Source organism: Sceloporus undulatus, chromosome 5 (assembly GCF_019175285.1).
Source record: "Sceloporus undulatus isolate JIND9_A2432 ecotype Alabama chromosome 5, SceUnd_v1.1, whole genome shotgun sequence".
Classification (NCBI taxonomy): Eukaryota; Metazoa; Chordata; class Lepidosauria; order Squamata; family Phrynosomatidae; genus Sceloporus; species Sceloporus undulatus.
In genome coordinates, this window is record NC_056526.1 from 100,056,086 (window position 1) to 100,081,571 (window position 25,486).

Sequence of the window (25,486 nt, forward strand, 5' to 3'; positions counted from 1 at the left end):
AAGTTATATTAAAATACAGTCAAGCCCTCCATTTTCACAGACTTTTAATCAACGGATTCAATCACCCATGGCTTGAAAATATCAAGAAAAAATAAACAAATTTCAATAAGCAAAGCTTGATTTTGTCATTTTATATAAGTGACACCATTTTATTATGCCATTGTACTTAATGCGACTTAGGCATCCATGGACTTTGATATCCATGGGGGATCCAGGAGCAAAATCTCAATAGATAGCAAGGGCCCGTTGTATTAAGTTCCTGTAAGCAATAATAATAATAATAATAATAACTAATAATCATAAATACATAATAATAATACTAATAATCTGCGTTTCATTTATACCTCCTGCCTCTCCCGGACGAGGGGGCATTACAACCTTACAGCACTTAGACAATTTACAATCCTGACAATAAATACTAACATTGAATTACCAAGAATTCCTTTAGTTCTTAAAAATTATTAATTCTCCATTAGCAACCACAGTCAAGGAAGATCATAGAATTGGAAGGACCCCTAGGGCCATCCGTCAATCCCTGCCAGCAGGAAATCTTAAATCAAGTATCCCGACCGATGGCCATCGGCCTTGTAAAGACCTCAAGGAGAGACTCCACTACTCCGGGGGTGCATCCTGTTGAACGCCCTTATGCAGGAAGTTCCTCCTAATGTTGAGGGGATCTCTTTCTGTAGCTGGCACCATTGTTCCCCTGCCATGGCGGATTTCTGTGAGAGGTGAAAATCAAGGCCTCTACCAGATCCCCCGGGGGTGGTGGACCGTTAGGATGTCACCCTCGAAGGCTGATGAACCTGAGAGGCTCGCGGTTGGAATGACGGGGCCTCTGTTGTGCTTACCGGTATTGGAATACCGGGTCTTTCTAGGGCTATACCAGATCGTCCCAGCCCCCTTCAGGCGCTTCTAAACGTAAGCCTGTATACGGAGATCTGGGCGAGGAAAGCGGGTTCTGGGGGCAAGAGTACGCTTGGCGGAAAACCTTTGTTAGACGACACAAGGCTCTCCTAGACCAACTGTTAAAGGACTAGGAGAGGCAATACGAGCAACAAAGAATTCGTTCTATGTGTCGTTTGCGTCCGCGGAGTCGTGTCCGGCAGGTCAGAGTTGTTCAGGGTGGTCAGGAGCTAACTCAGCTCCCTCCCGCCCTGAACCAATCCTTGAACCTTCTAAGGCCTGCTGCGACTTGTTCAACGACTTTTTTGCGGATAAAAACCTCCGTATAAGCGAAGGTCTGAACGCCGCATTCAGAAGCAACTAGGGTAGAAGTGTCAGAGCCTCCATGGATATGTTAAACTGGATCAGTTTGAGTTGGTGAGTACCGAGGATGTGGACACGATCCTCGGAAGTGTCGCGAAAACAACCTGCTCTCATGATCCCTGTCCCTCTGTTAGGGCCCAGGGGGGACCGGCGGTAACATCATTGTTACGCCGGATAGTATATACATCTCTGAGGGATGGGCTAATTTCCATCTCACTTAAATGGCCATTGTTAAAACTATTTTAAAAAGCCCTCCTCAACCCCCTGGAACATCATAATATCGCCTGTTTCGCTGCTACATTCTTGGGTAAGGTGATCGAGAGGCGGTTGCGATCCAGCTTCAGGCGGCTTGGATATGAAACGGATTATCTGGACGCATTTCAACTGGCTCGGGCGGGTTCAGGGGTTGAGACGGCCATGGTCGCTTTGGCGATGATCCTTCTCGAGCATCGACAGGAGGAAGCGTGTCCCTGTTGGTGCTCTTGGACATCTCAGCGGCTTTCGATAACATAGACCATGGTATCTTCTGGGACGCCTGGCAGAGGTGGGGATCGGGGGCACTTGCGTTTCCAGTGGTTCGCTCCTACCTCTCCGGGAGGTCCCCGATGGGCAGCTGGTGAGCCGTGTGCTCCGACCGAGAGGCCCCTTTAAACCGGGGTCCTCAGGAGCCATTCTGTCTCCCTGCTATTTAACATTACATGAAACCCGCGGAGAGATCCATCCGGAGACATGGGCGGCGGGGTTATCATACGCTGATGACACCCAAATCATTTTTCTCTATGTTCCGACTGATGCGTGACCGGGATGGCATCTCTCCTCTCGTGGCCTGTCTGAGTCAGTAATGGCTTGGATGGGGAAAACCGACTCAAATTGAATCCAGTAGAAAACGGAGGTACTAGTGATAGGTTCTCCTGGTCCAGGAATGGCGGTGGTTCAACCTGTCCTGAACGGGGTCAGCGCTCCTGGAAGGACTCCGTGCGCAGTCTTGGGGGTGCTTCTTGACTAGTTTGCTTCACTGACAGCTCAGGTGATGCCGGTCTCAAGAGCACCTGTTACAGCTTCGGCCTATTGCGCAGTGCCCCTACCTGGCCCAGAGGGACCTAGAAACTGTTGTACTGCTTGGTAACTTCACGACTGGATTTCTGCAACTACTCTAATGGGGCAACCTTATAGCAAACTGGAAAGCTGCAATGGTGCAGAACATGGCAGCCGGCTGGTCATGGTGCTCCAGGACCAGCCATACTAACATCGGTTTGAAGACCTCATTGGTTGGGCCCATTTCGTCGAGCTCAATATAGGCGTTGGTAATACCTCATAGCCCTAAATGGCTTGGCCCAGGATACCTAAGGACCGCCCTCTCCCCGTCAATTCCGCCCTCGCACCCTCGAAACGTCTGGGCGCAATTACTGAGGTGCCTGGGGCTAGGTTAGCCTCCTCACAGGAGGACATCTCCAGGGCTGCCCAGAGCCTTTGGAATACGCTGCCCCACTGAGCTCCGCTCGTCCACCACCCTTGCCATTCAGGAAGGACTTGAAACCTCCTGTTCCAACAGGCATTCCCAAATAAGATCCTGTGGGCTCCCCCTCTTCCGTGGCAAGAGGTTGGGCTATGGGGCTTTTTGCTTGTTATTTTTGTATGATTGCTGTGTTTTGCTATTTTAATTCTCTTGTCCTCTTGTTGTATGGATGTATTTTAAACTTGCTGTAAGCCGCCTGCTTATAGAAGACAGGGGGGATATAAAATAAATTTTTATTATATATTATTGTCCGGGTCTGTTCTCTGGAGCAGCAGAGAAACAAGCTTGTCCCTCCTCAAACCTGACATCCTTTAAATATTAAAAAGTGGCTATCATATCACCTCTTAAACTCTTTTCTCCAGGCTAAACATCTCAGCTCACTAAGCTGTTTCATCAGGGCATGGTTTCCAACCCTTCACCATTTTTGTCGCCCTCCTTTGGACACGCTCCAGTTTCTCAATGTCGGAAAAGGAACTGGGGAAAGAGCGGGAGGCAGGGGCCTTATAACGGGTGGGCTGGTTACCGCCAAAAAGTTTCAATATGTTGCGCGAGTTAACTCTGCCCCAGTTGATTCCAGTAGGTTCCGAGCAGCACTGCGCAGGCGCAGTGAACCCATTTGTATGATTCACAGAGACCCCGAAGAAGAAAAATACAAAAAAACATAAGGAAAAATATAAGAAAACTATATCACCCTCTACATTCGATGATGAAATTGATACAGTTAAAATTTATCATGATTAATATATTACCTAAAAATAGACAAAGTGGAGTGGACAAATTGAAGACGGATGGGCTATACTTCTTTCTTCTTTCTTTAGGAGGTCAGTCTGGGAAGGCCTGCCTTTTTGAAGGCATCTACGATGTTAATAAGATGGATCATCTCCGGTAGGCTGTTCCACAATTTCGGAGCGGCTGAGTAGAAAGTCTTCTGGGAAGTTGCAGCCAATCTGGTTTTTTTGTGGCTGTAAAAAATTCTTCCTAGAGGATCTGAGAGTTTACCAACTTCGGTTGATATGCCAACTGCTTCCTTACCTGGACCAAAGGGAACTTGAAGCAGTGGTACTTGCACTGGTAATCTCTCGTTTAGACTTCTGCAATGCGCTCTACATGGGGCTACCTTTGTACCAAGTTCGGAAGTTTCAGCTAGTTCAAAATGCAGCAGCTAGGTTGGTCACCGGAGCATCTAGGTTTGACCATAACACACCAATATTGAAATCTCTTCATTGGCTGCTGATTAGCTTCCGGGCCCAATACAAAGTGTTGGTTATCACCTTTAAAGCCCTATGATGCTTGGGCCCGAGTTACTTGAGGGAACGCCTCTCCTTACACAATCCGCCCTGCGCTCTCAGAACATCAGGGAAGAAATCATTAGACTATGTAAAAACCAGGTTAATAACAATCGCCCACAGAGCATTTTCTGCCATACCCCCCAAATTATGGAACAATTTGCCGGAAGAGATCTGCCTTATTGCCACCTTAGATGCCTTCAAGAAAGCACTGAAGACGGATCTCTTCCGGCAAGCCTATCCACCAAACCTGCTGTAAAATATCTCACCTCTGTTAGTGTTGTATGCTTTAATGAAGAGTCGACTAACTGTATTGCAATGATAATAATGTTATTTTATGGTATGTAGCCAATATGTTTTTATTGTTGAAATATTTTGATTGCTGTAATCCTGTCTCGATCCGCAGGGAGAAGTGGGAAATAGAAATAAAATTTATTATTATTATTATTATTATTATTATTATTATTATTATTATAAATTAATAACCAACACCTTGTACTGTGCCCAGAAGCTAACTGGCAGCCAGTGCAGAAATTTTAAAACAGGTGTTATACGGTCAAACCTGGATTTTCCAGCAGCCAGTCTGGCTGCCATATTTTGAACTAATTGAAACTTCTGAGGGCAAGGGTATTGCCATGTAGAGCGCGTTGCAGAAGTTGAGATGAGAGGTTACCAGTGCATATACCACAGCTTCTAGGCCCCCCTGGTCCAGGTAGGGGCACAGCTGGCATATCAACCGATATTTGGTGGAAAATTAACAAAAAGACCAAACCTGACACCCACATTCAAGAAAGTCCTCTGTAAAACTTTGGATAGTCAGGCTATTGAGGCTCCATGTAAATTTGAAATCCTTAGATGTAGTGAAGAAAATCCACATGTGTTTTATAGACTCATCAAAGCCTTTGACTGAATAGATATGAAAAACTATGGCTTGATCTTAAAGGAATGGGTACACTAGTACACTTGATTGTCCTGACATATAACCTGTACTCAGGACAAGAGGCTACAGAACAGAATATACAGAAATAAAATAGTTGACAATCAGAAAGGGAGTCAGACAAGGAATTCTATCACCTGTATGCAAAAGATGTCATATGCAGAACAGGTGTAGACGTGTAGGAAGGTGGAGTGAAGATCAGAGGAAGGAATATCAACAATCTTAGGGCCCGTACAGACAGGCCAAAATAAAGCTGCTTTGGGTCACTTTGGTGGTACAGTGGACCCTTGTTATACGCTGGGGTTTGGTTCCAAGATCCCCTGTGTATAACAAAATCCGTGTATGCTCAGGTCCCATTAAATATAATGACACAGCAAAATGGTGTCCCTTATAAAAAATGGAAAATCAAGGTAAATTTATACTTTTTTGGAACATTTTCAAACCGTGTATGCTTGAATCCGTGTATAAAAAATCTGTGTATAAGAAGGGCCAACTGTATACTCTTTAAATGCTGCATGCGTCCTAAGAGGCCAGAAGCAGTGCCAAAGCCATGCTCCAGTTCTAAGGACTGGAGCACAACTTTGGCCCAGCTTCTGACTGCTTAAGAGGCGTATGTCATTTAAACAGCATACTTCCAAAGCTTTATTTTGACCTGTCTGTATGGGCCCTAAGATACACAGACAATGCAATACTATCAGCAGAAAACACCAAAGACTTGATAAAATTACTAAAGAAAGAGAGGAGAATGATATGGCAGGCTTGCTGTTGAACAGTAAGAAAACAAAAATAATGACTATGGAGAAGCTACAAGATTTCAATACAGATGATGAGAAAATTAGATCAATAATTTCAATACAGATGATGAGAAAATAAGATCAATAATTAATCAGAATGGAGACTGAAATCAAGAAATCAGGAGAAACTAGGAATGGGAGGGTGGCTATGAAATAAATAGAGACTATCTTAAGATGTAAGTATGTTAAACTGAATACCAAAGTTAGGACTGTCCAAGTCATTGTATTTCCCATCACCATGCACCAGTGAGAACTGGACAGTGACTCATAGGATCATAGAGCTGGAAGAAACCTCAAGGGCCATCCAGTCCAGCTCTCTGCCATGCAGGAAACACACAACCAAAGCACCCCCAACAGATGGCCACCCAGCCTCTGTTTAACAGCCTTCAAAGAAGGAGACTCTACTACACTAAGTCGCTCCCATAATGCATGGTTTCCAGACCTTTTACCATTTTGGTTGCCCCCCACCCCCCCGGACATGCTCCGGCTTGTTTACAACCTTTTTGATTTGTGGTGCCCAGAACTAGATGGAGTATTCCAGGTGAGACCTGACCAAAGCAGCACAGAGTGGTACTATTACTTCCCTCGATCTAAACACTATACTCCTAGAATCGCATTGCCTTTCCTAGCTGCCACATCACACTGTTGACTAATGTTCAGCCTGTGATCCACTATGGCGCGTTCCAGACGCGCAAAAAGTACGTACTAGGTATGTACTAGGGTTAGGAAAGGGCGTCATTTCTGGATGCCCTAACCCTAGTACGTACCTAGTATGTACAAAATGGCAGTGCCCATGTAGAATGGGCGCCACCATTGGGACGTCATGACCGCTTTGCCTCCAAATGGAGCGGCGTGGAAGTGATGTCCTGGCGCTGCGCGAGGGCGCCTGGGGCGCCCTTTCTGCGGCACCAGAAGGAGCTCCGAAACAGAGCTCCTTCCAGGTTTGTGGCGCTGGGAGTAGCCTTTACACAGCTGCGCCAGCGGCACAAAAGATAAAGGGGCCGAGTGGCCCCTTTCTCTTTGTCCCTGCCAGGGCCCCTTTCTCTTCGTCCCCGCTGAGGCCCCGATCTGGTGGGGAAAGGGGCAGGTGCAGGCTGCCGCTTTTCGGCGGTCTGTAATGCACCCATGGCATGAAGCCCCAAGGACACCCCTTTCTAGGCCGCGGGCAAGAGGCCTTTTGCCGCTTCCCCGTGGCCTGGAAAGCGGTGGATCAGGGTCTCAGAGGCTGCTGCTGTGGCGGCTGAGGCCCCAATTCGGTGGGAAAAGGGGCGGGAACAGGCTGCCCCAAAAGGGCGGTCTGTAAACCGCCTAAGACTCCTTTTCACATGTACTGCCTTTAAGTGAGGTGTCATTCATTATAATCTGTGCATTCCATTTTACTGCCCAATTGTAGTAGCCTACATTTATCGCTGCTGAAATTCATTATTTTAGTTTTGGTCCAGCTTTATAATCTATTAGAGTCATTTTGAATTTTGAACCTGTCCTCTGTGGATTAACTACTCCTCCTAATTTGAGATGTGGTGCTGGCAAGAGTGCTAAGGATATAGTGGATGGCCAAAAAGACAAACAAATAACTCCTAGAACCTATCAAGCCTGAACTCCCCCTGAAAGCCAAGATGACTAAATTGAGGTTTTCATACTTACACATTATGAGAAGAGAAGACTCACTAGAAAAGATAATGATGCCAGGAAAGGTGGAAGGCAGTAAAAACAGAGGGAGACCACATGCCAAATGGATACAATCAATGAAGGAGGCCATGGCCCTGATCCTGCAGGACCTAAGCAGAGCAGTCAAGGGCAAGGGGGCTTGGAAGTCCAATGGAATACTATTAACAACCACAATAAAGTGGAAGGAATAGCCCTCATCTGGGATGTTTAGGAAAAACCTTGGGTTCCAGTTCCCAGTTCTAACTTCCTACTCCCAGTTTTCCAGTCTCCAAATCTTTTTGCAAAGGAGCTTTATTTTTAAAGAATAAGATTTAATTTTAACACATTTTATCTTCTATGAAAAATACAACCTAGGGAAGGAAGAACACTAATTAGAACTTACTTTGCTCTCAAACGTTTGAGGAAACTTGGAAGGGCTTTTCTGTCAGCACTAAATAATCACATTACAGTTCCTATTTTGCTTTTTTTATTACTTTTTATCACTTTCCATATATTACAACATTGCTATATTACAAACATTGATGACATTATATTGTATCTACATATAACACCAACCTTACTTTACACTAACTTACAACAACATATTACCACCCCCCAGACAAAACACAATAGAAATAGCCCCTCTGACATTATTCCTTAAAAGACATCATTAAACAACATTTTGGCTTTATATCTGCTATTGATATACATCACAACTCAATTTTTTTTCTTTGTGTTAGCTGATATGAATTCGTTTCCAAATTTCTTGTTTTTTAGAAGTTGGATATCTTTTTTTTTAATGTGTGTGTCTTGGAAACAAATCAAATCAGCATTCTGCTTTTTTACATAGTGAAATATTTTCTTCCGTTTTTGTGGGGAATTCATCCCCCTTACATTCCATGACATTATTTTTATTTTTTGCATTTTTTTAATTTATCTTAAAATATTTATATGTTGTTTACCTTCATTGTTTTCTTCTCATTATTCTCTAAGGTTCTTTTTCTCCCTGCTCCTCCTCCTCCTCTTCTTCTTCTCCTTTCTTTTCCTCGTCTTCTGTCTCTGGTGGGTTATCTAGGTCCTCCTCTGCTTCCTGTGGTACATCTTCCCTTTTTTCTTATTCTCTACTATATTTTTTAATGAAATCTTTCATTTTCATTGTAGAATTTATTCTAAATGTTTCTGATTTGTTTTTGAACATCACTCCTTCTAATATGTCCCATCCATAGATGACATCATTACTTTTCAGTAGCATTATCAACGGTCTATATTCATTTCGCTTTTTAAGTATTCTCAATGGGATATCTTTATACATTGTGCCCGAGTTACACGTGGACGCGCTTTACGCGGTCTTGAGCGTACACGCTCAAGCCATGCGGTGCACGTGGGGCACAACGGTTGGTGTGTCCCATTCAACTGACTGTATTCTCCATTCTTCTTGGCCTCTGGCCGCGTTCTCTCAGCTCCACTCTCTCCTTCCTCTGTTGTCCTTTCCGTTCGTCTTGGCCTCTCACTGCGGTCTCTCGGCCTCATTCTCTCCTTCCTTTGCTGTCCTCTCCATTCGTCTTTGCCTCTCGCCACGATTTCTCAGCTCCACTTTCTCCTTCCTTGCTGTCCTCTCCGTTCGTCTTGGCCTCTTGTCGCGGTCTCTCAGCCTCACTCTCTCCTACTTCACTATCTTCTCCACTCGTCCTGGTCTTTCGCCGAGCACTCACTCTCTCCTTCCTTCGCTGTGCTCTCTGTTCCCCTTGGTCTCTCGCTGTGTCCTCTTGACTTCACTCTTTCCTTCCTCTACTGTCTTCTCCGTTCGCCTTGACCTCTCGCCGCAGTCTCTCAGCCTCGCTCTCTCCTTCCTCCACTGACCTCTCCTTCACGTTCTTTTGGCCCCACTCTCTCCTTCCTCCACTTTCCTCTCCGTTCGTCTTGGCCTCTCGTCGTGGTCTCTTGCCCTCACACTCTCCTTCCTCCACTGGCCTCTCCTTCGAGTTCTCTCAGCCCCTCTCTCTCCTTCCTCCGCTGTCCTCTCTGTTCGTCTTGGCCTCTCGCCACGGTCTCTCTGCCTCTTTCTCTTTCCTCCGCTGTCCTCTCTGTTCATCTTGGCCTCTCGCCGTGGTCTCTCAGCCTCACTCTCTCTTTCCTCCACTGTCCTCCGTTCGTCTTGGCTTCTCGCCGTGTTATCTTGGCCCCACTCTCTCCTTCTTCTCACTGTCCTCTGCGTTCATCTTGGTCTCTCGCTGCGGTCTCTTGGCCCACTCTCCCTCCTCTACTGGCCTCTCCTTCACGTTCCCTCAGCCCCACTTTCCTTCTTCCACTCCTCCTCCGTTCGCTGTGGCCTCTCGCTGGCGTCTCTCTCGGCCCCACTCTCTCCTCTTCCACTATCCTCTCTGTTGTCTTGGTCCTCGGCCTCCTCCCCTTCCTCTGCTGTCCTCTCCGTTCGTCTTGCCTCTCACCACAGTCTCTCGGCCTCATCTCTCTTTCCTCTCCACTGTCCTTCCCGTTTGTCTTGGCCTCTCGACGCGTTTCTTTGCCCACTCTCTCCTTCTTCCACTGTCCTCTGCGTTCATCTTGGCCTCTCACTGTGGTCCTTGGCCTTACTCTCTCCTTCCTCTACTGGCCTCTCCTTCACGTTCCCTCAGCCCACTCTCCTTCTTTCCACTGTCCTCTCGTTCGTCTTGGCCTCTCGCTGCGGTCTCTCGGCCCCACTCTCTCCTTCCTTCTTCAATGTCTTCTCTATTCGCCTTGACCTTCCTCGGCCTCTCTCTTTCTTCTCTTCTTCTGTCGTCTCCTTTCGTCCTGGCCTCTCATAGCATTTTCTTGGCCTCACTCACTCCTTCCTCCACTGTCCTCTCCGTTCGTCTTGGCCTCTTGCCACGCTCTCTTGGCCTCTTCTCTCTTTTCTCCACTCTCTCTTTTTTCTGTCTTTTGCCTTGAGTTGCCTTTTTCCAATCTCTGTTTTTCTTTCTTCTGCTCTTTCCTCCACTGCTGCTTGGCTCTCTCTCTCTTTGTTTCCCCAATTCTACCTTTCCCATCCCCAGCTGTTTTTTATGTTTCGTGTCTCACAGCTGTGGCTTCTCTCCTTGTTTTCTATAGATTAGAGTTCATCACAGCTGCTACCAATTCTCATTTTAAGTTTGTTTTTCCCTCTTTTCTTCAGAGACTGCGGGAAGAGAATAAAAATGTAGGAGTAAAAATAAAAATTCTTTCTCTTCTGTATAACTTCTTCTCCACTCTTCCCTCTTAACGAGTGTCTCGTCCACTCCCCATGTAATATACCTTTCTGCTGATTACAAAGGGGGAAATGGTGGACCCCAAAAAGAAAATAAATTCTATTTATTCACTCTTATATACTCTTATATCAGTTCTATATCTTCCCGTTGTGGAGATTAATAATGATGATATCTTGGTAAATTAAACCACAGGTAGCTTTAAATTCTCTTCTTGTTTTCTTTCTGTTCTGCTACATTTAAAAAATTGGTGGCGGCTCTTGTACCACATTTGGTTTTCCCCCCAATAGTGACGAATGCTTCTACCTCTTCTGCTTCATACCTTTTGTCGGGTCTGGAGGGACAAACGGGTCTGAATAAAGATACTGCAGATTGGGTCTGCAGAGCTCTTTGCCCAGGCAATGCCTTGCCTGAGGTTTTTCCCCACTCCGTGTTGGTCTCAATGGACAGGGAAGACGCTAATGGAGAGAACGCTTCTCAGGAGCTCCCTGAAAACGCGTCCTTCAAGCTGCCATTCCCAACCGGAAGTCCCCTATTTTGTTTTTGATTCAATTCACCAGCCTTTACTTTGGGACAAGTTGGGTAGGCTCAACATAGATCCCCAGTTGTTCTTTCTTTTAAGCCAACTCCATACAAATAATCATTGTAGAGTGAAATTTTCTGAAACAGGCCTATTAACAGAATCTATGACAGGGTTGTGTCATAGTCATCGAATAATAGAGTTGGAAAAGACCACAAGGGCCATCCAGTCCAACCCCCTGCCATGCATGAAATCCAAATCAAAGCATCCCCGACAGATGGCCATCCAGCCTCTGTTTAAAGACCTCCAAGGAAGGAGATTCCACTACACTCCGAGGGAGTGTGTTCCACTGTTGGACAGCCCTTACTGTCAGGAAGTTCTTCCTCATGTTGAGGTGGAATCTCTTTTGCTGTAGCTTGCACCCATTATTCTGCGTTCCAGTCTTTGGAGCAGCAGAAAACAAGCTTGCTCCCTCCTCAATATGACATCCCTTCAAATATTTAAACAGGGCTATCATATCACCTCTTAACCTTCTCTTCTCCAGGCTAAACATCCCCAGCTCCCTAAATCGTTCCTCATAGGGCATGGCTTCCAGACCCTTCACCATTTTAGTCGCTCTCCTTTGGACATGCTCTAGTTTCTCCATGTCCTTTTTAAATTGTGGTGCCTAGAACTGGACACAATATTCCAGGTGGGGCCTGACCAGGGCAGAATATAGTGGCACTATTACTTCCCTAGGTTTAGACACTATACTTTTATTGATGCAGCTTAAAATCGCATTAGCCTTTTTAGCTGCTGCATCACATTGTTGACAGATGTTTAACTTGTGGTCTACTTGGACTCCCAGATCCCTTTCACATGTAGTTTCATTCAGCCAGGTGTCCCCCATCCTATATCTCTGCATTTCGTTTTCCGCCCTAAGTGCAGTACCTTACATTTCTCCATGTTGAATTTCATTTTGTTAGCTTTGGCCCAGCTTTCTAGTCTATTCAGGTCATCTTGAATTTTGATCCTGTTCTCTGGGGTATTAGCTGCTCCCTCTAGTTTGGTGTCATCTGCAAATTTGATAAGTATGCCCCCAATTTTGTCCTCCAAGTCATTGACAAAGATGTTGAATAGCACTGGGCCCAGTACAGAGCCCTGTGGGACCCCACTGGTCACTGCTCTCCAGGATGAAAAGGAGCCATTGTTGTGTGTTGGCTCCTCATCTTTTTACTCTATTTGGGGCCTGATCTACCTGCCTTTATGCACATAGTAGATTCTCACCCACCTTCACTGGGAAATCGTCCGCTTTTTGTACTCCAATATGCCGACGATACTTTATTACTCTCTCTATTTCAGGTGGGTATGGTAAGAGCCTTGAAACAATTCTCTGAATATTGTAACAAATTTCACTTACTGGTAAACTTTGAGAAATCCAAAAGATTGGCATTTTCTAAGAGATTTGCACTGAGAACATGGAAGGTTGGTAATCAAACAATTGAACAGGTCAAAAAGTATGTCTACCTTGGTGTTCTTTTTCATTTTAATGGGCAGTGGAATAAACAGAGAGATAAAGTAATACAAACAGGGAAAAGATCGTTGGCAGTTATACAATCTTTTTATTATAGAAAAGGCAACCAAGATATTCTAGTGGCCTTAAAAATTTACAAAGCCAAATTAAGACCGCAATTACTTTACAGCTTATTCACCTGGATTCCAGCCTTTAATAAGGAGATTGAACGTTTGCAGACTCATTTTTTCAGGAGACTATTATCTGTATCGCCATGTGTACATCATCTGACTCTCTATGCAGAACTGGGATTGAATGCTCTTGAAACTAAAGCCTGGGTGATGTCTTATAGGTTTTGGTTTAAGATACATTTCAGGCCTAATAGATCCAGTCTTTTATGGTTCCTACTATCTGACGTTTACTATGCCAGTTGGGCTAAATTTTATGAAAGTAAACTAATTTCTGTGGGTTTAAATTTACTAACCGAAAAGGAGTGTCTTGAATCTATTAGAGTCTGCCTTGCAGAGAGAGAACATCAACTGACATATCCAACTCCTCCTAGAGTGTGTTATCCAGTGATGCTTGGTATCCCCCCCTTGCAGGGTAGGATTCAGGATTATTTTCAAACCCTTTCACTGCTGTTGTGAGGAAGGCATTTTTGTTTGCAAGATTGCATGTATACCCCTCAAATGTGACCAGGGGCAGATATTTGCAGACCCCATTTTTGAATTGTGTGTGTCACTGTAATTAAGTTCCAGATGTTCTCCATTATATTGTAATGCTTTGTCCATTGTATATAATTCCAAGGGAAAAATTGTTAAGACAATTATGGGAAATAAATATCTGTTTGGATGGGTTATCAGTGGAATACTTATTGGAAGATCAGAACTCACATATTACCAGGTTAATGGCTTATTTTCTGGTGGAGACAACAAGATTATGACTTAAATTTTAATAACTATCCTGAAGCTTTCTTGTAAGTGCATGTTGTTTTTCCATCCCTAATAAAGGTTGATTGACTGACTGGTTCCTATGTGTTTTACTGCTCCTGCTACCGTGTTTTTAATAGAATCCTGTAACAAGAAGAAATTACACTGCAAATGGTTTTCCTACATTCATCTATGTGTCTGAAAAAGGTTCTGCTGCTACATTCTATATGTTAGCTGCTGTTCAAACAAAGGCAAAGGAGCAGTGCCACTGAAATATTATTATGGAAAGAATAAAACTCCCCTCATATTAAATTAGAAATAACCCATATTTTTAATATATATTTTGTGTGTGTGTGTGCTGATTTGAGAAAAATTATTTCCTTCACACATCTCTATGAAGTATAACCGAGCCCTGGAAAATTCCAAAGTGAAAAATAAATTCCAAAATCTAGAACCAACCCCTAGAATGCCATGCAGGCCTTTGTCGATTATGGTATTCTCCTGATTATCTTAGCCACTGGAAAAATTCATAAGAAGACAAGTGATATCATCAATAATCAGCCCCAAACCTGTTTGGGAGTTTAAAAACTAAAACTCTTTGAGCCTGAGGAACAGCCAGGAATGTGGGTGCATTCCCACTATGAAATGAAACGAATCTTTGATTGTTTAAATGACCCTCGTTCTCATTTGAAACCGTTTTCTGTCACATTGTGATCAATTCCTCTTGTTATGAAGTTAGGCAAAGGCAAAACCCCTGTTTTTTTCAGACAATAGTTTATATGCGGTTCTTTTGAGAAGAATCGATTCTGAAGCAAGTTAAATAAGTGGGAATGACAGATCAAAATGGATTCATTCTGGGGGAGGGAGGGACTATGGCAGAGAGGTGTTTACCTTCCCTCCTCAGTTTTTGGCAGATCTACCATCCCCCCACCCAGTGCTGCCTTTGTACTTGTGGTTTTTTAAAAAAAAATAAAATTGATAGAATATTTGATTGATTTTGCAGCTATTTGCAAAAGCAAGTACAGTGGTACCCCGGGTTACGAAATTAATTCGTTCCGTGGCGCCCTTCGTAACCCGAAATCTTTCGCAACCCGAAAAAGCCATAGGCGCTAGCGCTGGAAGCCGCGATTTCGTGCGAAAAAGCGCCGAAAAGCACCAAAAATTTTTTTCGTAAGCCAAAAAAAAAAACGTAATCCGGAACAGTTTTTTCCTATGGTATTTTTTCGTATCCCGGAAATTTCGTAACGCGGTGCTTTCGTATCCCGGGGTACCACTGTAGTTGCAAAATAAATCGAATATTCTATCAATTTTTTTTTAAAAACGCAGTGTCCTCCCCTTCATCCTCCTGCATCATTCCCCAGCTTCCTCCTCCTCTGTTCTCCAGCTTCTCGCTCCGTCCCCGGCTACCTCCCCCTCCTCCGTCCCCAGCTTCTATCTCCATCCCGATCTGTTTCTCCCTCCATTCCCCGGCTGCCTCCTCCTCCTCCTTCTTGGCCCTGGCTGCTGGAAGGAGAGGAGTCCAGGATGGCGGAGGAGGCCAGAGGGACTCAAACCACTATGCCACATCAGCCATACGAGGTCCTCTGAGGCTGAGAGTGTGTGACTTACCCAAGGTCACCCAGTGGGTTTACCTTTAGAGGGAGCTTGTCGATGTGGGGAGGTAGTAGCACAAGAGGGAGGCCAAAATGTCCACCGTTTCATCCCCCCAGCCCCCAAACACTCCCCAAACCATCCCTATTGTCCTTCTCTGGGGTTTCATCAGGTGTCACCTCCTTTGCTCTTCTTTGGAACCTTGGGGCTTCCAGCATCTGCCACCAGGACTCCAGGCAACCAGGTCCTGCTCTCCCAGCCACGCACCCAGCCACCCACCCTCTCTGCCTCTTCAGGGCCCAGGTGCCCTTCTTTCTCTGGACACGTCCTCCATTGCAGCTTCCTGCCCAGGAGGAATTCTCCAAGGTCCTCCATTGGAGGAGTATCACTAAGATGCATGGATTTACACTAAGATGCATGGAGGGCCATGTCCCTCCATTTTCCTTTTCCAGGACCCCATTTCACACCAGCCATCTGAGGCCTTGAACTACCTTCCGCACGCACTTGGGCGCCCTCCAGGACTATAACTCCCACCATCCCAACACAATTTATAGGGAATGGTGGGCATTGTGCAGCCCGCTCCCAGGACACACACTCTCAGCCTCATGGGAAGAGTAGAGCTAACCTCATCTTAAGAAATCTCTCCCCCCCCCATGCCCATCGCCCAAATTCCCAATCCAGGCTGCCGCTTATGACACAGATAATTGATGAGATTTTGAAGTGGAGCTACTAGTTGGGATGACAAGCGTGCCAAAAAAAACCAAGCAATTACACTGGGGTAAGGAAAAGAATCCAGCATCATAGTGGAAACGGGGGACCTTTTAAAATTGATTTCCAAAATGGAGCGAGAGCAAATCAGGAATCGGGTTGTGCTGCAAGTGGAAATGAGCCCTGTGTGTATCAATTACATCATCCCACTGATGAGAGACAGGTGGGCCATGATAAGTTCAGAAGTGGAGAGGATGCTATTTTACAAAGAAATATTCTAATATATTTACCTCTGCTTGAATGATATTCCAAGCATTCTTCAGCCCAACATTATTTTCTGTGTTGTAAAGCTTGAGACCTTCTTTCAAATCTTGCTTTGCCTTTTCATTAACCTATTTTTCAAAAAACAAGTATTAGCAAGATCAGAATGCATTAGTCACCACTATTTGCAAGTGCAACTCTTTCATATGATCTCATTAGACATTATTTATGTGTGGGAGAACTCATGGAACAAATAAGAATTGTTCTTCAATATGTGAAAAGAGCAACATATGTGATAGGAGACCCACTACCTTCTCCTACAGAATGTTGACACTAGAACAGCCATAGAACTAGGACTTAGTTATTCCCAAATATATTTCAATAGAGAGAATGGTTGTTTGAAAAAACTGACAAGCATCAAAGAACAATGTTCAAAGAACAATCAAAGACACAGGGAATCCCTGGTTAAAAGCTAGACTCAGCCCATCATTATCTCCCTACCTGATCTACTTCAGAGAGTTGTTCTGAGGACAAACAAACAAACAAACAGGATAAAAATGTCATCTTAAATGCTTTTATCCTGACATTTCTTGGAGGCAGTCAACAATAGATAATTTTCTTTGTCCCTCAATGTGATTCTAAAAGTCATTCCTTCATTCATTTATACAAATCACAGTATTTTCTGAATGCTAGCTTCCACGGCTTGCAAATTATGAACTTTTGTTTTTTAAAAAATTACTGATAAATATTATAAAACCCACCACAAAAACAATAGAACATAATGTAGAGTAAAAAACTAAACAAAAAAAAATTCTGTACACATATACATATCTGAGACACACACACACAAATATCAAACTGATATAAGGATCCCAGAATTGGACACAGTATTCCAGGTAGGGACTCACCAAAGCAGAATAGAATGGTATTATTTCCTCTGATCTACAGATTATACTTTTTTTTGATGCAGCCTAGAATCGCATTGGCTTTTTTGGCTGCCACATCATTCTGTTGACTCATGTTCAACTTGTGGCCTATTCCAAGATCCCTTTTATATGTCCTGTCGTCAAGCCAGGTGTCCCCTTTCCTATACCTGTCCATTTCATTTTTTCTGCCTAGGTGTAGTACCTTATATTTCTCCCTGTATTCCATACATTTTGTTAGTTTTGGCTCCTTTCCCCTCCCTTTCCCCTTCCCTATCCTGCTTTGTTTCGTATCTTGCACCTACCTGCTGAACCTCTTAGCCTCCCTCTCTTCCCCTCCCATGCACTGGTAGATGCACCTCCAACACTCTTTTCCTTTCCCCCACTCTTGCTTCGCTTTATGTTGCTGTCCACCTACACTCTGAAGAAGCAGTGGCTGCACAAAGTTGCTTGTGCTGCTTTAAACAGATGACAGGAAAGAAGCAAGCAAGCAATGGCAGTGGTCCTACTTCTGTTGCATGACAAAGAACAGAAGCAGAGGGCAATAAAACAAGGATTGGAGAGCTGGTTACGGTAGAGGTGAGTGGGGAGGCTGAGTATGGTGAAGAGAGCAGTTGCAATACGTGTTGAGTCTCCCTTATCTGAAATGTGTGAGAACAGAAGTATTTGGGATGGTTTTTTATTCTGAAATAATTGCATATATATAATGAGAGATCTTGGCGATGGGACCTAAGTTTAAACATGAAATTCATTTAGGTTACATATACACATATAGCCTGAAGGTAATTTTATACACAATATTTTAAATAATTTTGTGCATGAAACAAAGTTTGTTTATACTGAACCATCAGAAAGCAAAGCTGTCCTGTCTCATTAGTTTTTGGAATATTTCAGATTTCAGAGTTCCAGACAAAGGAAACTTCAACCTGTGGCTGTGGAACATGGTTCTCTGGAAAGTTAATATTCCAGAAAATGTATGTTAGCTGAAATAGGTACAAGAATTTCTTTGGAATTTTTGTTGCTTCTTGCAGCTCCCATCTAGTCTTAGAATCATAGAATCATAGAGTTGAAAGAGACCACAAGGGCCATCCAGTCCAACCCCCTGCCATGTAGAAACTCTCAGTCAAAGCATCCCCGACAGATGGCCATCCAGCCCCTGTTTAAAGACCTCCAAGGAAGGAGACTCCACTACACTTCAAGGGAGTGTGTTCCACTGTCGAATAGCCCTTACTGTCAGGAAGTTCCTCCTAATTTTGAGGTGGAATCTCTTTTCCTGGAGCTTGCATCCATTGTTCCGGGTCCTAGTCTCTGGAGCAGCAGAAGACAAGCTTGCTCCCTCTTAAATATGTCATCCCTTCAAATATTTAAACAGGGCTATCATATAACCTCTTAACCTTCTTTTCTCCAGGCTAAACATCCCCAGCTCCCTGAGTCTTTCCTCATAGGGCATGGTTTCCAGACCCTTCATCATTTTAGTCGCTCTCCTTTGGACATGCTCTAGTTTCTCAATGTCCTTTTTGAATTGTGATACCCAGAAAGCTAACTCAGAAATTTGGTGGTGTGAGTGTGGCTATATAAAAATTTGATTTTCTTGGCCATTTCCAGCAATACAGATGTTTTAGCCAGAAAGGGTACAAGAATGGGGTTCCTGTGGAATGTTTGTAATTTAATGCATCACCCTTGTCTAGTCTTGTGTAACTGGTAAATCCTGATGAATCTCATGGGAAATTGCCTACTTGGAGGATGGCATTCTGGGTCATTTTTATTCTGTTCTGGATGGTTTCGAGATATTAAGGAGTTCAATAAAAGCAAAATGTTTGAAATATTTACATTCTGAAATATTGTTCTCAAGCACATCTAGCACACACCAATACTTTTGGCATCAGTCTCTCCCAAACTAGTCCATTCTGGCACATTCAGGTCATGTTTTTACCCTCGAGCATTATGGAAAGCCTAAATGGCTCTCATAAAATGGAACTGGATTTTTTTTTGGGGGGGGGGCATCTAATAAAAATTATTATATTGCTACATCAAACAATTTATAAAGATCATCAGACTCTATGGAGTCTTAGGCCCGGTACAGATGGGCACAAAGCGGTGTGGCGCCGCCGATTCTAGGGTTCCAGACCGTGCAGCAACCACATGGTCCGGAACCCTAGAACTTGCCACTGCCATCATCATGATGGCCTCCCATCCACACAGGGGCCACCACAATGACGTGTGTGATGTGCAGCATCTGCACATTGTGCAGAGGAAGCAGCATCATAGGCCTGCCTCACAGCCCTTATGACGCCGCAAAGAAGCTTCTCTAGGCAGCATATCATTGGCGTGGCCACTACACAATGCTCCAAAGGAGAAAGGGGCGGCATGAAGCCGCAAGGGCACCCCTTTTCCTGGTCAAAGGGAAGCAGGATTTTGCTGCTTCTCGTTGGCCTGGAAAAACACCGGATTGGGGCCACAGGTTGACTATCCAGTTACTGTGGCCCCAATCCAGAGCTTCCGGGGCAGCACAGACCCGCTCCTTACTGGGCTGTCTGTACAGCCCCTAAAATAACCATAGTTATATTCCAGGTTGACCCTCCTTATTGCATCCTTTCTCCTTCCTGTCTAATTTTCACAAGGTGTTCTCCTAAACAGACTTAACATGGATTTTCTTTGAAATACTGGACTTCTTACAGATTTGTAAGAATGACCAAGGAAACTGTTAACATGTACTGAGAGGCAATGGGTTTTCATAGAATCAAAGAGTTGAAAGAGACTACAAGGGCCATCCAGTCCAACCCCCTGCCATGCAGAAACTCTCAGTCAAAGCATCCCTGACAGATGGCCATCCAGCCTCTGCTTAAAGACCTCCAAGGAGGGAGACTCCACTACACTCCAAGGGAGTGTGTTCCACTGTCGAACAGCCCTTACTGTCAGAAAGTTCCTCCTAAGGTTGAATCTCTTTCCTGAGCTTGCATCCTTGCTCTGGGTCCTAGTCCTGGGCAGCAGAAAACAAGCTTGCCCCCTCCTCAATATGACATCCCTAAATAGCTCTGCACTGGATGTGAAACTTGCTCTTTGGCTTAATTATTACATTCAAATGTAGAGGATGATAGTTTTGGCCAAAAGCAATAGACAGATGTGTGGCTGTAAATTTTGCCTATATCTGCACTTATAGAAATGCCAGAGACTTGCTTAAAAAAAAGAAGAAAACAAGCACTTGGAACTGGCACCTGATAACAGCTCAAACAGGTACGAATTGAAATGCTGTTAGGCCTGGAGCTTATGTCTTTAGCAAAATATGGGTTCAGGCTGCATTTTGCCTTGTAGATTTGAGGCCTTGGTTACTTTGTTAGAGAGTGGGTCAAGGAAAGTTCTCCCTGCACGGATGGTACAGGGAGATGGAGGAATTATATCCCACTGCCAAAGGGATAAATAGCTCATTCTAGCTCATCTCGGCACTTGGTAAACAACTAAGTAATTGGCATGGGAATTTTTTCCTTTACTGATCCAGAACCTTTATGATTGACGTTTTTCTGGAAGCTTCTGTAGATGAGAAAAAGATATATAAGGCTGACAAACAAGGCTTTTGCTTTGGCAGCTACTTACGGCATACATAGCAGTATGTATGTATGCTTGGTTCCTTTCCTTTTAATGCCTATTTGTTTCAAGCTAGAATGTGTATGCATGTTTTGCCTTTCTTTTTTTTCTTTGCTAAGTAAAACATCTTGCTCCAGATCAGCTGGAGGCAGTTGTGTGGTCACTCAAACTGCCTCATATTCAAACAGCAGTGCAACCAAGCCAAGGTCTTGTATTCGGTGGTAACATGCTTAAAATTGGATAAAAAACAAAAAAATGGCTTTGACAATACTAGTCCGCAAACATTACATATGACCCCCTTCTCCCCATTTCGATGAGAGCCTTCTTCCATATCATTCCTATGTAATGTTGGGGGAGATGTCTAAGCTTTGTTTTATTCTAGGGCTAGGAACCGAGTGCCCAAACTAAAAGACTGGGGCGGACTAAAAGGGGTGGGACTTCCGGGGGGAGACTTCTGCCCTCCAGGGGGGCAGGACTCGGGGCAGGATTTCTGGGACAGGACTTCTTCCCCCAGCCGCTCTGCCATAAATTCACCACCACGGTTCTAGGGACTGAAAAGGGAAAGTAGCTTAGCTCCTGTGAAGGGCTAAACAATTGAATGATACTGTATAAATACTTACCTTGTCCTATAAACAAAGAACAAAATGAGTAATACAGCTCAGCAGGAGATGATCAGCAAAACAATGAAAACGAAAGGAAAGATAAATGGAACAAGAGGAATATTACAATCAAGAAGGGGAGGTATTCAGCAATGGCATTAATTGTTTGTATAAAACCAGATTGTTTGTATGAAATATTAATTATTAAGATAAAACAATAGTGAATTTATATATCAATTATAATAAGTTCAGGTCTATCTTTTGTATCCCCATATTCTTATTTCCTCAGCAGTTTTTGTGCAGCTCACAACTTTTATTCTGGTATCATCAGTGAACTTCTGTTTTTTAATTTTATATTGAAGTGTTAAATATTTTTATATCTATTTTGTTTAAAAAAACAGAGTCATGGAGAAGTTTTTCTATTCCCTAATATCAGCCTTTCAACTGTGTACTGCCCCTCCCCCCAGAATAGATATTTTATGTGGCACTATTTTGGGAGGATATAAAAGCTTCAACTCATCAGATTCTGACATAGAATATAGGCTTCCTAGAAATTTCAGGATCAAATCTAGAGAAAGGGAGAAGAATAACAACGGTATGTCCAACCTTTGACTTTTAGCATATACGTTTTCCACAGCAGGACAAACATTAGCTTTGAGGTGAAGGCTATTTTCATTACAAAAATGATGTAAGGATAACCCCTCTGCCTACACATACTCTGATATTACCACAACTTGCTAAAATTAAAATTAATGGAAGATCCAATTATGGTTCCCATCCATCTGTAGCCCAGTCTTTTTTAAAAAGTGATCTCCTGTGAATGCAAGAAAAGCGTACATGGATGAGAAATATTGTTCAGTAATCAACTTCATTAGTTACTGGGTAGCTGCAGAATGCAAACTGTCTATTCAAAATCCAATTAAAGTAGGCAACTAATATGCAACAGGTGGAAGTAAAGTGAAATTTTTCATACAGGCAGCTGCACAAGAATAAAAATATTGCACTTCCATTTTGTGTATGTTTTTGTTGTGGAAAGTACCAGGTTAACATTAGCATTTCCTGCCAGAATCATCTCTGTCCTTAAGGCAAGGGACACCAGACACACACCACAAACTACTGCATATTGTAAATATCCCAATAAGCTTTTTCAAACTTTCCTCAGAATGAGAACAATATAGGGCCATTCAGGTTGGTATGAAATGTGCATTACAAATAAATGCTATCCTTTATAGTAAATGTATTTTCCTGCCTTTGCCATCGCCCCCTGCAAAGAATGATTTCAGTCAGCAGATAGGATATAAAAAGGATGGAGAAGCCTGGATCATACGGACTGAAATACTGTATAAGTTTAGGTCAGAGATTGTTTTACTACCACAAATGTGGGGATGAAAGAGAGAGCAATTTCTTAATTGACAAAACAAAGAGCAACAAATTTGCCCTTAACGTGCACTGAGGAGGAGCCATTATTTTCTTTGAGAGCACCCAAGCAACCCGGAAGCCCGTCACCATGATGATGGTACCCATGGCAATGACTAGGTTGGCAGCTGACAGAGATGGAAGCTGGGAGAAAATGTGGCAAAGTTTCCTTGTGACACTGACAACCATATTCCAACGCCCAGGAGCCCGCAGCCACATAACTAGAAAGGAAAACGAGAAAGAGAGAAAAATTAAAATCAAAAAACAAGAAACCCGCCCCTGTATCAATTAATGTTTTGTAACATGAATGAGAGCTGTCTTCAATGGGGTTTAAATTTATATTACGTTTATTCTTTATTTGAGGTTTATATATGTATTTTTTTAATAAAATGCTAATCTTTCTATATGACACCAGAGAAATTGTCTAGTAAATGCACAAGGGTGTTTGAAATGTTCATTGGGAAATGCAAACAAATGAAGTGACTTTCCCCCATATGTGGTAGAGATGTGAAAAGGCAAAAAGTTCTGAGTTCAAATAATACTTTGATGCAGAGGAACTAAAACGTAATATTCAATTAAAGGCCAGAAGTTTTTTCTTTTGGGACGTATGGGATGAATAGTTGGAAAAGAAGCCATGGAAGACTACTATATTGTTTGATTGATTGAAATTTTATTTATATACCAACCGCCATTCCTGCGATCACGGCGGTTTACAAACAAAGTAGAAAACCATTACAGGATAAGTTACAGATTAGAAATAGAATAACAGCAAAAAAAAAAAACCCTCATATAAAACCATAACACGCTATACATCATTAAAATCCGTTGTTAATTCCAATCAAATCGATAAAACAGTCTAAAAAACGATACACAAACACAGGAGAAAAAAAACAATCAGGACTGTGGGGGAAGGCTTGACAAAATAAGTAGGTCTTAAGGTTTTCTTGAATCTCCAGGGAGGGGGCAAACAAGCTCCTCAGGAGAGCGTTCCAAAACTGCGGGGCCACAGCAGAAAAAGCCCTTTGCGCAGTCACTGCGTATCTTGTCTTGGTAACACTCAGAAGTTTTTTCTCCCACCTGACCTGAAGTGCGGGCGGATTGTATGGAGAGATGCAGTCCTCCAAGTACTCTGGGCCCAACCATTTAGGGCTTTATAGGTAACAACCAACACCTTGTATTGGGCCCGGAAGCGGATTGGTAGCCAATGCAGATCTTTCAATATAGGTGTTAGATGGCTGGCCCTGGAGCTACCAGTGACCAGCCTAGCGGCCTATTTTGAACCACTGCAGCTTCCGAGTTTTGGTAAAGGGTTGCCCCATGTAGAGCGCATTACAGAAATCGAGTCGAGAGGTTACCAGCGTGTACCACTGTTTCAAGGTCCCCCCGGTCCAGGTAGGGGCGCAGTTGGCGTATCAGCCGAAGCTGGATAACAGGTGCTTCTAACTGTCGCATCCACCTGAGGAGTCAGGGTGAAGCGACGAGTCAAAAGCACCCCCAAACTGCGAACGGAGTTCCTTCATGGGAGCGTGACCCCATTCAGGACAGGTGGATAAACCTCCTTCCCAGGACCAGGAGAACCTATCACAAGTACTTCTGTTTTCTCTGGATTCAGGCTGAGTCTATTTCCCCGCATCCAGCCCATTACCGACTCCAGACAGGCATTGAGGCGGAGAGATGCCATCCCTAGTCACTCACTGTCAGTCAGAGACACAGAGAAGACTATTTGGGTGTCATCAAGCGTACTGATAACACCGCACCCCGTGTCTCCAGATGATCTCTCCCAGTGGCTCTCATGTAATGTTAAATAGCATAGGGAACAAGATCCGCTCCCTGAGGGACACCAGATGTTAAGGGCCCTCTTTTCGGAGCGACAGTCCCCCAGCTCCACCATCTGGAATCTACCCAGAGGTAGACGGAACAACTGCAAAGCAGTGCCCCAATACCCAACTCTCCCAGGCGATCCAGAAGGATACCATGGTCGATGGTATCGAAGGCCGCAGAGATTGTCCAAGAGCATGAACAGGACTGCTACCCTGTCCATCCCCAGACGGAGATCATCGACTAAGGCGACCATGGCAGTCTCAACCCACATAGCCTGCCCGGAAGCCAGTTTCAAATGGTCAGATAATCCGTATCCTCCAGAACCTCTGTAGCTGGAGGCAACCGCTCTCTCGATCACCTTCCCAAAAATGGCAGCAGTGATACAGGCTGATAATTGTTTCGAATATGACAAGGCAGCAGCACTGTTTGTATGCACAGAGATGGACGATTCAATATTGCCTACTAGGAAGAAGGTTAATAAAATGAATGAGTTAGCAGAAATTGACAAATTATCTGGTGTGATAGATGCCCAAAAGCCAGCTTCAAGCCTCCTGGCCATTTACACGGGGGCCATGCGGCATTTACTGCTGGAGCGCCTTAAAGCTGGCTTCCTGCCGTGGTGGGGAGGAAAAGCGGCTTTTTGCTCATGAAAAAGGAGTGGCTGTTTGGCAGCTCCCTTTTCAACCTGCAAAAAGGAGGATGTGGGTCATGATATGTGGTTGCCCGCAGCCCCAATTGGCCTTTTCAGGGGGACCGGTTTCACCCCTTTGTGAGAGAAGTATGATTATACTCCACACCACAAAGAAAGTCAGAAGCCACGTTTCTATTATTCTATATATTTTCTGTCTGTGCTCTCCATCTTCCTCTTTGTGTTGTTTTTAAATATTTTTCTTGTATTTGGAAGAACATTAATAAAAAATAATTTTCAAAGAAGAAGGAGGAGAATAATTTTTTAAGAATATCAGTTTGTAAGCA

At 43.8% G+C, this 25,486-nt stretch overlaps 1 protein-coding gene across 5 annotated transcripts in view; it reads right to left on the minus strand.

Moving 5' to 3' along the window:
* TSPAN9 (tetraspanin 9) overlaps positions 1–25,486 on the minus strand; it is a 266,033-nt gene that overhangs the window by 38,644 nt on the left and 201,903 nt on the right. For all 5 annotated transcript variants that reach the window (XM_042467723.1, XM_042467722.1, XM_042467721.1 and 2 more), the window contains one exon: positions 16,200–16,301. In XM_042467723.1, coding sequence (XP_042323657.1) covers positions 16,200–16,301 — 102 coding nt within the window. The remainder of the gene's footprint in view (positions 1–16,199; positions 16,302–25,486) is intronic.